Here is a 13,181-nt window from a genome sequence, read left to right as displayed (position 1 = left end):
ACGTTATATAGTTAAAGAGTCTCAATGGATGTAATAAAGGAGTCTGATTAATTGACTATAAGATTTTCTGAGTGGGCCTAATGTAATCACATGCGTCCTTAAAAGCAGAGAACTTTCTCCAGCTCGAATCGTAAGAGATGCAGCAGAAGAGGAAGTCAGAGAGATGCCAAGTGTCAGAAGGTCTTGACAACCATTTGCTAGTTCTAAACATAGGGCCAAGTTCAAGTACCAGAAAGAGGCCATGAGGAGTTAGGAGCAGCTCCCAGCTGACAGCTAGGAAGGAAATATAACCTCAGTCCCATAACCACAAGGAATCAGATTCAGCCAACAACATGAATGAACTTGGAAGTAGATTATTTCCCAGATCCTCCAGTAAGGAATGCAGCCCTGTTGACATCTTGGTTTTAGTCCAGTAAGACCCATGTAGGAATCCTAACCTACAGAACAGTGAGATAATAAATTTGTATTGTTTTAAGCCACTAAGTTTGTGGTAATTTGTTATGGTAGCAATAGGAAACTAATATTGCTAATATCCTAAACTTTCTTATTCCAACCTACCTGTTTCTTACTCTCTCTGATGTTTTCCATTTCCTCATCTCTTTGCTGCATTCTGGATACTTATTCATATTTATCTTTCAGAACACCAGTTCTCTCATCAACTGTGTATGCATTTAACCTGTCCTTTGAGTTTTTTATTTTAACAATTGTAGTTTGTAATTCCAGAAGTTCCATTTTTTAAAAATCTATCTTTTCAAAAGCGATTGCTTCATAAGGTTTATTCATCTCTCTCTTCATGGATTTATTTGAGCTTTTCCTATATAAATCATCTGTATTTTTTATCTGAATAGTCCAACATCTGTGAAGCCTTCTGTCTCTAAATTTCTGGTTTCTTGTTTCTGCAGGTTTCCACTAATAGGGATTTCTTTCTAGTGTATTTTTAATGTTTATCTGTAATTATATTTCTTGATATTTCAGTGGGCCTAAGGAAACTTTCCTCCAGAGTATGTTTGTTTATATTTCTGCCAATAGCTAAGTAACACATCGGAGTCAATGACCATTGAGCTTCACTACCTCTCAAGGGCTTTGGCTTAGAGAAAGTCACTTGCTGAAGCTTCACATTCAAAATCCCACAGCAATCTCACCATAGGAATTAGCCTCTGAAAGGCTCCTATACCTCCTGGCTGTCTTCCGGTCTAGACAAACTCCCTGACTCCCCACTTGCACCCTTCCTTCCCAGTAACTCCAAATCCCAGGATCTCTCTCCCCATCTTCTGGATCCAATGACCCAACCATTCAGATCCAGCTCCTGCCCTTTATGTTACCAGTAGTTCCTCACAGATTGTGAAGTATTACCATCTGGGTTTTGTGGAGCATGAAGTCCTAGAGAATCTTTTCATTCCCAATTACAGAAGTAGATTTTCAACAGAAAGTATATATCAAAACTTCCTTGAAGTCAAATTCACTGACCCTGTGATCTTGGGCAAGAGGCTTATTTTCCGAAAGTCTCCATTTCCTCCCTGGCAAAGCTAGGTGTAAGTGCTCTTTTTGCCGTGTTGTAGGGCAGGTTAAACAACCTGTTACAGTACATAGACCTGAACAAGCTAACAGTAAATCATTAGTCTTTTCTCTCCTCCCAGTGCTTATCTACGTACCTTCACCCTACAAGTTCTATAAACATATCTTACTACCTGTGTGAAATCTTCCTGTCTGCTCCAGACCATATTTAATTCTCCCTTTTCTGAGATCTTACAGCACTACTCGTCTATGTTCTCCTGTATTGTCACACAATCTTTTCCTATGCTTATACCTTAGCACCCCCAAACTATTTTAAACTCCTTAGGGGTGGGTGCTGAGTCCTACCTTACCTGCTGATGTTCTCCATATTTCCTACCACAGGGGAGCAAGCAGCACATCACACAGAGCTCAGTATTGAGTGAGGGGTCCCCTTGTGCTAGGCAAGTCTCTGAACCACTGTACTTATTCTTCTTCTTCATAAAACAGAGATATATTTTGTCTTAACATACAAAGGTATTTTGAAAAGAGAATTAAATGAGATATGAAGAACTGATAAGTACTTTACAAAGAAATGCAAGGTACCAGGATACCGTCCTTCGAGACTATTATTAATACGATAGCAATCACTTTCATTTATGACCAGGCAATAATTTTATACATAGTATACTAAATTGCCAAAACAAATCTAGATAATAGAAATGATACAGATGAGATAATTGTACAGATAAGGAAACTGAGGCTTAGACAGACTAACCCATTCAACATCATACAACTATAAAGTGCACTTAAATCAAGGATGAGTTTACTCCAAATCTGGGAAGAGGGGAGGGTTTCTGGAAAAGGAAAAAAATCCTATATTTTATTAATGTTTCCACTAACATGTATTCACCAGATCTATTCTAGAATGTCTATACAAAAGAATAGACAAATTAATGATAGATGAAAAATTGCGTCTCTCAAAGCGTTATAAATGGCACAGGTAGAGCTTGAGTGTACGGACTTCTTGGCTCCTATGTCACATCTACTTTCTACACTCACACTATTACCATTATCACAAATCTGAATTGTCAGCAGTAAATCACATTCCAGAAATCTAACATGGGCCTGGATCTAAATTTTCAAGTCATTACTTGTCATTTAAAACACTACTTAACATTTAGTCCATCATTCATGTATTTTGTGATCATTATATCTGAATCCAAATTATATTCTGAATCCAAGTCTCTATCCAAACAGAGTGTGGATAATTCCAATTTTAGCCATTATAGGAGCCTTGTCCTCTTCTTGGAGTTTTACTGGATTTACATATGCTTGAGTAGTCTCCAGAAAGAGGAGAAAGGAAAATCTTATCCTTTCCATTCAAACATTATAATCACTGACATTTTCATGTTTAAAGCCAACAATCGACTGTTATATCTAGTAGCTCTCTACTGGGCTTCCAGAAAACTGAGAATCAAGGCTGAATTTGGGAACCCTGGTGCCTACAGTCTGGCTTTCTAGAAGTATGATTTGTCCATTGGCTGTGGTCAGAACACCACTTCAGGGTGCTGCCACAGAGTGCTGTGTTGTCCTGGGAACACACCTGTGCCTGGGCATGTTGGGAAACTCAAACACCTGTGCCTCTTCTCCCAGTCCATGAGAAGGAAACTCTATTGTTATGAGGACAATATCCTCTCTGTGTTTTCCGTAGTGATGTTTGTGTTCTTTTTGTGCCTTTTCTTTTTCTTTCTCCAGATCCCATTGTCTTTCTGGCCATTTCTAATTTCTGCCTTGCCACAAATGTTCTCTATGGTGTGAAGACACAGAGCAAAAAGTGGGAAGGGAAAGTAAAGAATACTTTAAGAAAACCACACTTTAAAGTGTACAAATTTTTCTACTACACATTGCCAGGACGGAGGATCCTATTCCCAACAAAATAAAAAGCTTTACCAAAAGCACAGAAGACAAATAGGTGGGCTGCAGGTCAAGTGTGAACCACAGGCAAACTTTTTTAATCTGCACAGGGTTTTAAAACAATAGTAAACCAACCGAAAATATTTTTTTAAAATGAGAGATATAGTACATACAAATGTAAGATCGAGTATACTGGATCTTCACTCTATTGGGCAAAATTGGTTGGGTCTCAGGATCCCTGGCCCTGCAGAGAAGACTAGCCTCCCCAGGTGGGCACACACCTCCCCACTCCAACCTGCCTCACTCAGTTGTATATTCCTTGGCTCATGAGCACTTGCACTGTGGTGACTGGTCCAGATTCTAAGTATATATCAAATTATGTCACACATATAAGCTATTAGGGAAAACCGTGATTCTTCAAATCTTCTGAGAATTTTTTTCTTTTAATTGCTAAAACATTTGCTAAGTGTTAATGACTAATATCTGTATTTTATGTCTAGATTTTACTCCAGTTTTCAACAAATATGATGATGGAGCAGTCAGACACATGGAGTTTACATCTGGGATACTGAATTGAACATGTGCTATAAAGAACAGTGAATTTCTCATTGCAGCCTTCTCTGGCCCCTCAATCTGTAGTTTAATGTCCCCAAAGTTTTTTGGCCCTCATCTTTATTTTCTTCTCCTTGCATGTATTACTTTTAACACAAAGGATTTTGTATGCATTTTTAGTATTTGAGTCTCTTCCGTTATAATGTAAATTCTACTAGGGCAGGGATTTTTGTCTGTTTTGGTCATTACTATATCCCCAGCATCCATAATAGAGTCTGGCACATATAATTGGTCCTCAGTAAATATTTATGTCAAATATTTATGTTGACTGAATTGATGAGACAAATAGGAGTTTTTATATGGACATACACGATAATATTTATTGAGTGCTTCCTTTATGCCAGGTACTATTTTAATGACTTTTTAAATACTCATTGAATACAATAACACTATAACTTAGAAATAGTCATGAAATCTATGTGGCAGATGAAGAAACCAAGGTATAGTTAAGTTTCTTGCCTGAGATCAGCAGTTAAAATGTGATTTCAACCATTCTGGCTTCAGAATATGCATTCTCAGTCTCTGCCATACAGAATCCCTTAAAATAGAGCCATCTGAAGAGGAACAGCCTTAGATAGGAAAACATTGTCATTCTTAAAAGCAAAACTGCTTCAGAGGACCACAAACCATTCCTGTGGCTAAAGGCAGCCCAGAGATTGAGTAAAGCACGGTGGAAGGGAGTCAAGAAGTTTCAGTTCACCTCATGCACATTAGGATGGGTACTTCAAAACAAACAAAAACTGAGAAAATCACAGATAATGGCAAGAATGTGGAGCAATTGTAACCATTGTGCACTGTTCTTGGGAATGTAAAGTGGGGTAGCCGCTATGAAAACAGCAAAAGAGTTCCTCAAAATATGAAAAATAGAATTACCCTATGACTTGGCAATTCCACTTCTGGGTATATATATCCACAAGAAATGAAAGCAGAGTCTTGAAGAGATATTTGTACACCCATGTTCACAGCAGCATTATTCACAATAGCCACAAGGTAGAAGCAACCCAAGTGCCCGTTGATGGTTGATCGATGAATGGTTAAGTAAAATGTGTATATATATACACATACATATACACACACATATATATGTATATATATGTAAAGTGCAATATTATTCAGCCTTAAAAAGGAAGAGAATTCTGACACATGCTATGACACTGATGAAACTTGAGGACATTGTACTGAGTGAAATAAGTCAGTGACAAAGAACAAATACTGTATAATTCCACTTATATGAGCCAGCTAAGGTAACCAAATTCATAGAGACAGAAAGTAGAATGGTGGATGCCAGGGGCTGATAGAAGGGGGAAATAGGGAGTTATTGCTTAACGGGTGTGGTTTCAGTTTTTCAAGATGAAAAGAGTTCTGGACATGCATAGTGGTGAATGTTGGCACAATAATGTCAACATACTTAATGCCACTGAACTGGACACTTAAAAATGGTTAAGATAGTAAATTTTGTTATGTTTATCTTACCACAATTTGGAGAAAAAAAAAGATGTCTTAGTACTTGATTTAGGTGGTAAAACTTCCCTATACTCTAGTTTGATTGTCTACTAAAACTTCAATGAATTAAGGATTCTTTATGGCATATATTTAACTCTGTATGCACTTTCTCATTTCTTTTATATTTTCACATCTCATTTGCCAAGGAATAGTGAAGCAAATGTCTTATGGGCACAGTTTCTACTACAATCTAAGGTTCAGTGACCCAATAACATCTTGCAAAATGACAATAATTAAAAACATCCTGGGAAATAATAAACACACATATGTAGATGTAATCATTATTTCTCAATCTCTGCACACGTCCTGCCTAAATAAATAGGGCCACCTTGCTCTCTGTTTCAACTGCACATCCAAGGCAAGTGTGAGGAGCCATGGCTGGTGAGTCTTCTAGAGTAAGAAGAGAGGTCGTGGGGAAGAAATAGATTAGGAAAGGGCTGCCTTCTTCATTAGGCTTGCTGAAGGTTTATGTGAACAACTCTGAGATGGAGGGGGAAATGGGAGGAGGAAAGGAAGGAGCTCAGGCAGACTTTCACAGCATTTTTGAAATAAAAGGTAAAAGTCAGGAAGAATCTGAGACTCTATTGGGATCCCACTATTAGTTTGCTAGTCTTATCTGAATTTGAAGCTATGAAGCACCCAAGGATGAGAATGGGCACAGGATGAGTATCAGCAGCTGTTTTTCCCAAAGGAAAGAACCTGTCAAACTTTTTCAGAGTTCAAGAAATTGGAGTGTATCAGAGCAGAATGACCTCTGATTTTCAGGAACCTAACAGAAAAATCATGAAGTCAAGTCTCCCAGGTCATTCAGTGACCATATGTGATTAAAGCTAGGACCAGAAAGAACTATGTAGAGTAGATGCCTCAAGATTCAAAAGTATTAGATCGTTCCTCAAGACTACTAAACCCCGTGGAGAGGAAAGTTTGGTTGAGAAAGACTAAAATGATTGCTTCCTTGTTGGTGAATTGAGAGGGAAACTGGGCTGTGTTTATTACCTGAGGAATCTTCATTCTTCCGATAGACAATGTCTTGAGTAAGAAGAGGAGGCTGTTTATCCATTCGGTGGGCACGGGTACAATAAATGCCTTGTTGGATGACCTATTAGAGGACGGAGTGATTCGGCAGGAGGAGATGAACAAAGTGAGATATGAAAAGGACACAGTTATGGATCAGGCTCGAGTCTTGATTGATCTTGTTATTGGGAAAGGATCCCGTGCCTGTCAGAAATTTATTATGTATCTCCATGAAGAAGACCCTGAACTGGCATGGAGGATGAGGCTGCACTCAAGTAAGGTCCAATGATTCAACCTAAAGACCAAGTAGTCTCTGTGTCTTGTGACCAATATCTGTTATCTTTATTTGTCTTGTCAGTTTAGAATAAGCTTCCTATCATCTCAGCCGTAGACCCCATTCCTATATGTATGGCCCTAGTGTGGTCTCTTGTCTCTATGCCTCTGTGTCCCTTGTGTCTTTGCTCTCAGTGCCCTCTGCTGATTATAGTTCATTTCCAGTCCTGTGTGGGTAGTAGCTCATTTATTGTAGTTCATTCAAACAGTCAAGATGTCTTTATCCTGAATCCTTTAATGCAGTGTACAATGTCGCTCCTCCAGGAGCCCTAGGAACCCACGTACTTATTAAAAAAAAAGACATAAGCTCTTTTTCCACCTACCGCCCTGCCCTTACTCCATCTTTCTATTAATGTGCTTTTCAGAAAATATAGTGATGGTGGAATCGTCAGGAAACAAATTGAGTATAAAATTAAATGTGAATTAAATAATTAAATTTGCATTAATTTACACATGGATTCTGCTTTCTAGTCAACTCCTTCGCTTTTTATTTTGTGTAATATTGTCCACTTGCATGATGCCAGTCTGTGGGTTGTTCTCTGAGGGCTACCCCCTCTACCACCAGGCCTCCTAAGAACCCAGTTCCAGGTCCAGGTGTCTGAGCTGGGCCATTCTTATAACCCTTTGCTCCCTCCACAGAGTGAAGATAGGATTTCCAGTGGACTACCAGCACTTCCCAAAGCCATTTCAGAGGAAGAAGATGTTATTGTGGGAGAAAAGAATGTGCTTCTGTCAAAGCTGACTAATGTCTCCAGTGGTCAACTATTTTTATAAATCTCTCTTTCAGTTACAATGCTTGTTTCTTATTCTCTCCCTCCCCATCCTAACCAAGGATAATCCATCAATAACAATGAAGGCCATGGATGATTGTAATTTAATTGGGAAAGTCCCTTCCCCTTCTCTTTGCTTTTTATTTAGTTCCCTTGCAATCCTGTAGACATATATACAGACCACTTTGATGCTTTTAGCACCTGGGTTCTGCTGTGATGGGAAACAAATAAAACCCTCAGTCAGAGTCTTCGATAGCATTACCTCTAGGTAATGCATTCATCTCATTTTGCTAGTTTTTCAGAACCAGGTCTACGACAGTTACCCAATGTAATAATTCTTCCTTCCTTGCTGGGAGAGGACTAGAGAAAACCTATGGGCAGATACTTCATTGCCAGAAAACAAGCTCCTTCAAAAAATGTTCATGAAAGTGCTGATAGTAAATATAGCCTTTCAAGACCAAATGGGCAGGGTGGAACAAGATGTGGCTTGCTGCCTGAAGAATGAAGATTTGTGGAGTCAGTACTATAGCATGATGGCAGATTATGGCTCTGTACCCTTCAGAGCAGCAAAATAGCCATCAATTTTGCCTCGGCTGTATTTTCCTTGTGTACATAGTAATAAATAATGAAGTATTGTCTTCTAGAAGCTTCGGGAGGGTTTCTAATTTGTTGTATCATGCCAATTCCTAAAATTTCTGACATAGATTGTAGCAACGGATTGGGTTACAGGAACTAAGACCAAACTATTTACTGGATTTTTCAGATTTGTGCACTTTTGATGAGCTTTTTGTAAAGCTAAAATAAAATTTAATGTGGTTATGTTCTGATTTGAATTTGTCTGTCATAAATCATTGGCAAAGAAAATCATTGTGGGTTGACACCAAATACAGTAGGTGAAGGTTTTCAATGCTTTCCTCCACCAAGGAGGAATATGCCACTGACAGAAAGTTTGTATTTGTCTGTGAGATACCAGAGATTGGGGTCAGGCCTCCATTTTCATATGTAATCAGATAGTTTCTTTGGAGAAACACACTTTGTTGAAAAAAATCACACTTTGAGGATGATTTGGCATTGCACTCAGTGATCAAGAGTACAGGTATGAGGTCAATACAGGTCCATTATAAGCTCTAGGATCATTTGGAAAGTTCCTTAACCTTTCTGAGGCTCAGTGTCCTTATTCGTAAATGGAATTAACAGCACCATCCACACAGAGACCCTGAGAAAACTAAACGAGCTCATAAAGGGCTAAGCCCAGGGCTTGCCACTGAGTGAACAAGCAATACATTTTGCATGCAAGTATAATCATTTTATTGTTATTTTTGTTCATAGAGACACAGAATCAGGATACTGAGTAAAGGATAGAAAGTCCAGGGAATAAGAATTATAATCTACATTGTAGATACCTCAAATAATATTCTTAACTCCATATATAGTGTGAAACCGATAAACAACAAATCGAGATGGTAAAAGTCTGTCCAGTCATGTAATTTAAGTGAGGATTCCAGTGGCTCAAGAGTATTCTCACCTTCAGTGAAACCTTTAAAGCCAACTAAGGGTTCTAGGCCTTGGCAATTCCTGCTGGAGAGCAGCAGCCAATCAGTAGTGACACTTGTGAAGGTCCCTGAAAGGAAGGACTTAAAGGAGCAGCTCATTCCTGGCTGTCCCTTTACTATCTAACCTGACTTGATCACTGTAGTCCGGAAGTTGTTCAACAGAGTGTGCTCTCAATCTACCCCAAATTAACACAAATGTAAATCAAACTGTAGAATCTAAGAAAACACAGTTGAAAACAATTCCTTAAGCTCTCCTGGTTCCCACCTCTCTCAACCAGCGGGCCATGCATAAGCACCTCTTACGTAAATATTCGGGAACCACCACTGATAGTCAGGACATTCTTTGGAAAACATATGTCAGACTCCTACTTAAAACATATCACTAGTGGGCCAGCCCTATGACGTAGTGATTAAGTTTGGCGTGCTCCATTTTGGCAGCCCGAGTTTGTGGGTTTGGATCTCAGGTGTGGACCTACACCACATGTCAGCCATGTGGGGCAGCGACCCACATACAAAATAGAGGAAGACTGGCACAGATGCTAGCTGAGGGCTAATCTTCCTTAAGCCAAAAAGGAGGAAGATAGGCAACAGATGTTAGCTCAGGGTGAATCTTCCTTGGCAAAAAAATAAACAAACAAAAAAACCATAACAATGGCTTCTACCTGTTGGCCTTTAACACAGCCAATGTGGGTTTCTCTTCATGGTCTGGTTACCTATCCAGTCTTCTCATGGGGCACATTAACCCTTGTGCTAGGTCCTCCATCTGCACTTTCCCGTCATTTCCATTTCTACGCTTCTCCCTGTCACGCACTGTTTCATCTTATCCAAATGCTATTCTCCTGGATCCACTCCTTATCTTACCTTTTATATTTGTCAGATGTCATTTGTCCATGAAAGCATTCACTGACTCCAACTGGCTTATATTCCTCCTATTCTCCTCTAACAACTAGCATTTTGGAGTCTTTGTGTGCCAGCATTTAGTATCCTTTGCATTTAATCTTCACATAAGCCTTATGAAGTTTCTACAATTATTATTCCACTTTTCAGAGATAACTTGCCCAACCCCACAAGGCTAATAAGTGAGAAAGCTGAGAATCTAATGCCTGTGCTCTCAAACCCAGCAATATACAACCAAAAGAGTACCATTTCTCTCATGATCATGACACCTTTTTAGGTTGGAGGAGCTTTTTGAAAAATGTTTTAATGTGGTTATTTGTATATTTCTCTCCTAAACTAGATATATATCTCCATGAGAATATTGGACACTATGTCAATTTTTATTCACTATTTTAACCTTAGTGACAAGCACAGTACCTGGCAGATCACAGACACTTTTATAAATAATTACTGAAAATGTTTGAATAATTTTTTAGATCTTTGTGGGTAATTTTACTGATTTGCACAAATACTTATGGTTCTGGAATGAAGGAGATATTTCTATTAGCCATCTCTTCTCAAAAGCAGAGTAAAATGTTTTATGAGTTGTATCATTTCTACGATCCCTGACCTACCTAATCCCTAAATATGTTCCTCTGAATAACTTCACCCACTCACCTTATGCTTGTACCCTACGATGGGGTGAAAGCAAAAGGATCAGTTAAGTACTTGCTTCTGCAATAAATCTTTGCAAGGCTGGGTTTCCAGTGGAGATTTCTTTTATTAATTTTTTTCCCCATAACCTAGTCAGCAATGAGCTAGACAGCTTCATGTTGGAGATAATTGTCATGCACTGGAGGTCAATTTCTGAGCCACCAAGACATGCTCATTTCAAGAAATCAGTTTTATTTTAAGACATCAGCTAATTCCATTATTTCCAGATACTCATACCTTGAAATGGATAATTAGTCTGTCAAGGAATTGTCAGTGAGGAATACCCAATGTATTTGCGAAAATACTGTTTAGAATTGATGTGACCATTTTGATAGCTTTCATCTTTCCTCAGAACCCCATTCTGGAAATGATCATAGTATACAAGGCTCACCAGCACTGGCTCCTCCCTTGGCAGTAGTGAATGGTGGTTCCAAAGCAAGTACATCCTTTGGAGCCCATCTCCCTTGGTATTAACCACTGATCCATGAAGTTAATCCATGGCGAGAAGACAATGGAGATTTCTCAGAGATTGATTCTAAGCCTTACTCAGGGATGCTCTCTCTGAACTGTCTCATCCATTCCCATGGCTGAAGTTTTCTTCTACGTACTACCTTTTCCTAGGTCAAATTCTCAAATCCAGGCCATGCTTCAGAGTTCCCAACATCTCTCTTTAGCTGCCTATCAGACATCTTCAATCACCTTGAACTAAATATGCTCAAAGCTAAACTCATCATCTTCCTGAAAAGCTATTCCTCTTCCAATTTACCCCACCAACAAATCATACCATGATCCACACAGTATTTCAAATAGAAACTTTAAATTCACCCTGGATTTTTCTTTCTCCTTCACCTCTAGCATTCAAGCAGTGGCAATTTTTTCATTCTTTAATCAAATATATCCCAATTTTTCTATCCTCCCTACCATCACTCTATTTTAAAGGTCATGTTCCTGCAGTATCTTGCATTTCCTCCATAAAATTTATTGCAGTTTTGTTTTCTAAAGCCACTGTTCTTCCTCACTAGACTCTAAATTCTATTGAAGACAGTGAACATGTCTATCTTGTTTGCAACTATAGCCCCATCTAGCTGTTTACTGCTATAAATTTCCCTCTTAGTACTGCTTTTGCTGCATCCAATAAGTTTTAGCATGTTATTTTTCATTACCCTTCATCTCAAGATATTTGCTAATTTCCCTTGTGATTTCTTCTTTGATATATTGGTTTTTCAAGAGTATGTTGTTTAATTTCCACATTTTTTTTTAATTTTTCAGTTTTCCTTTTGCTATTGATTTCTATTTTCATTCCACATGGTAAGAAAAGATACCGGACATGACTTCAATCTTCTTAAATAGGTTAAGACTTGCTTTGGGACGTAATATGTTACCTATTCTGGAGAATTTTCTGCATGAGATTGAGAAGACTGTGCATCCTGCTGTTGGTGGTGGAGTATTCTGCTTGTCTATTAGGTTTAATTGGTCTATAGCATTGTTCAAACCTCTGTTTCCTTACTGATCGTCTCTCTGGTTCTATACATTATTGAAAGTGGGGTATTGAAATCTCCTACTATTACTGTGGTACTGTCTATTTTTCCTTTCAATTATGTCAATGTTTGATTCATATATTTGGGTGCTCTGATGTTAGCTTCATATATATTTATAATTGTTATATATTTTTGTTGAATTAACTTTTGTCAATATATAGTGTCATTACTTGTCTCTTGTGATAGTTTTTAACTTAAAGTCTATTTTGTCTGGTATAACTATAGCCATCCTTGTTCTCTTTCTGTTAATATTTGCATGGAATATCTTTTACCATCCTTTCCCTTTCATCCTATGTGTGTCCTTACATCTAAAGTGAGTCTCTAGTTGACAGCATATAGTTGGATATTTTTTGTGCTGTTGTTGTTGTTGTTTATTTAATCACTCTACATCTTTTGATTAAGGAGTTTAATCCATTCTACATTTAAAGTAATTACTGATGGGTAAGGTTTTATTATTGTCATTTTGTTAATTGTTTCCTGCATGTCTTAACAGTGTTTTTTTCTCCTTTTTCTCTCTTGCTGTCTTCCTTTGTATTTCATTGATTTTTTTGTAGTGACATGCTTTGATTCCTTTTTCATTTTTTTTTTCTTTTGTGTGTATCTTCTACAGGTACTTTCTTTGTGGTTATCATATGGATTATACGAAACACCTTGTAGTTAAAGCCATCTATTTTAAACTGATAATTTAACTTCAATCATAGACAAAAACTATTCATTTACACCCCCTCATTTTATGTAATCAGTGTCACAAATTACATATTTTATATTGTGTACTTATTACCATAGTTTTATAATTATAGTTATTTTTTATGCTTTTATTTTTCACCAAAAATTAAAAGTGATTTATGTGCTGGTATTAC

General features: G+C 37.9%; 1 protein-coding gene across 1 annotated transcript; it reads left to right on the top strand.

The window, feature by feature from the left end:
• Positions 1-5,897: 5,897 nt before the first annotated feature.
• LOC147916679 (caspase recruitment domain-containing protein 18-like) lies at positions 5,898-6,826 on the top strand. Its single transcript, XM_087434083.1, has 2 exons — positions 5,898-5,904; positions 6,546-6,826. Exons 1-2 carry the CDS (start codon positions 5,898-5,900, stop codon positions 6,824-6,826), a joined length of 288 nt encoding a protein of 95 aa, XP_087290209.1.
• Positions 6,827-13,181: the final 6,355 nt, after the last annotated feature.

Source organism: Ceratotherium simum, chromosome 7 (genome assembly GCF_057802395.1).
Source record: "Ceratotherium simum simum isolate JZ-2026a chromosome 7, ASM5780239v1, whole genome shotgun sequence".
Taxonomy (NCBI): Eukaryota; Metazoa; Chordata; class Mammalia; order Perissodactyla; family Rhinocerotidae; genus Ceratotherium; species Ceratotherium simum.
Note: the sequence above shows the minus strand (reverse complement) of the source record. Positions and strands in the feature narration are given on the sequence as shown.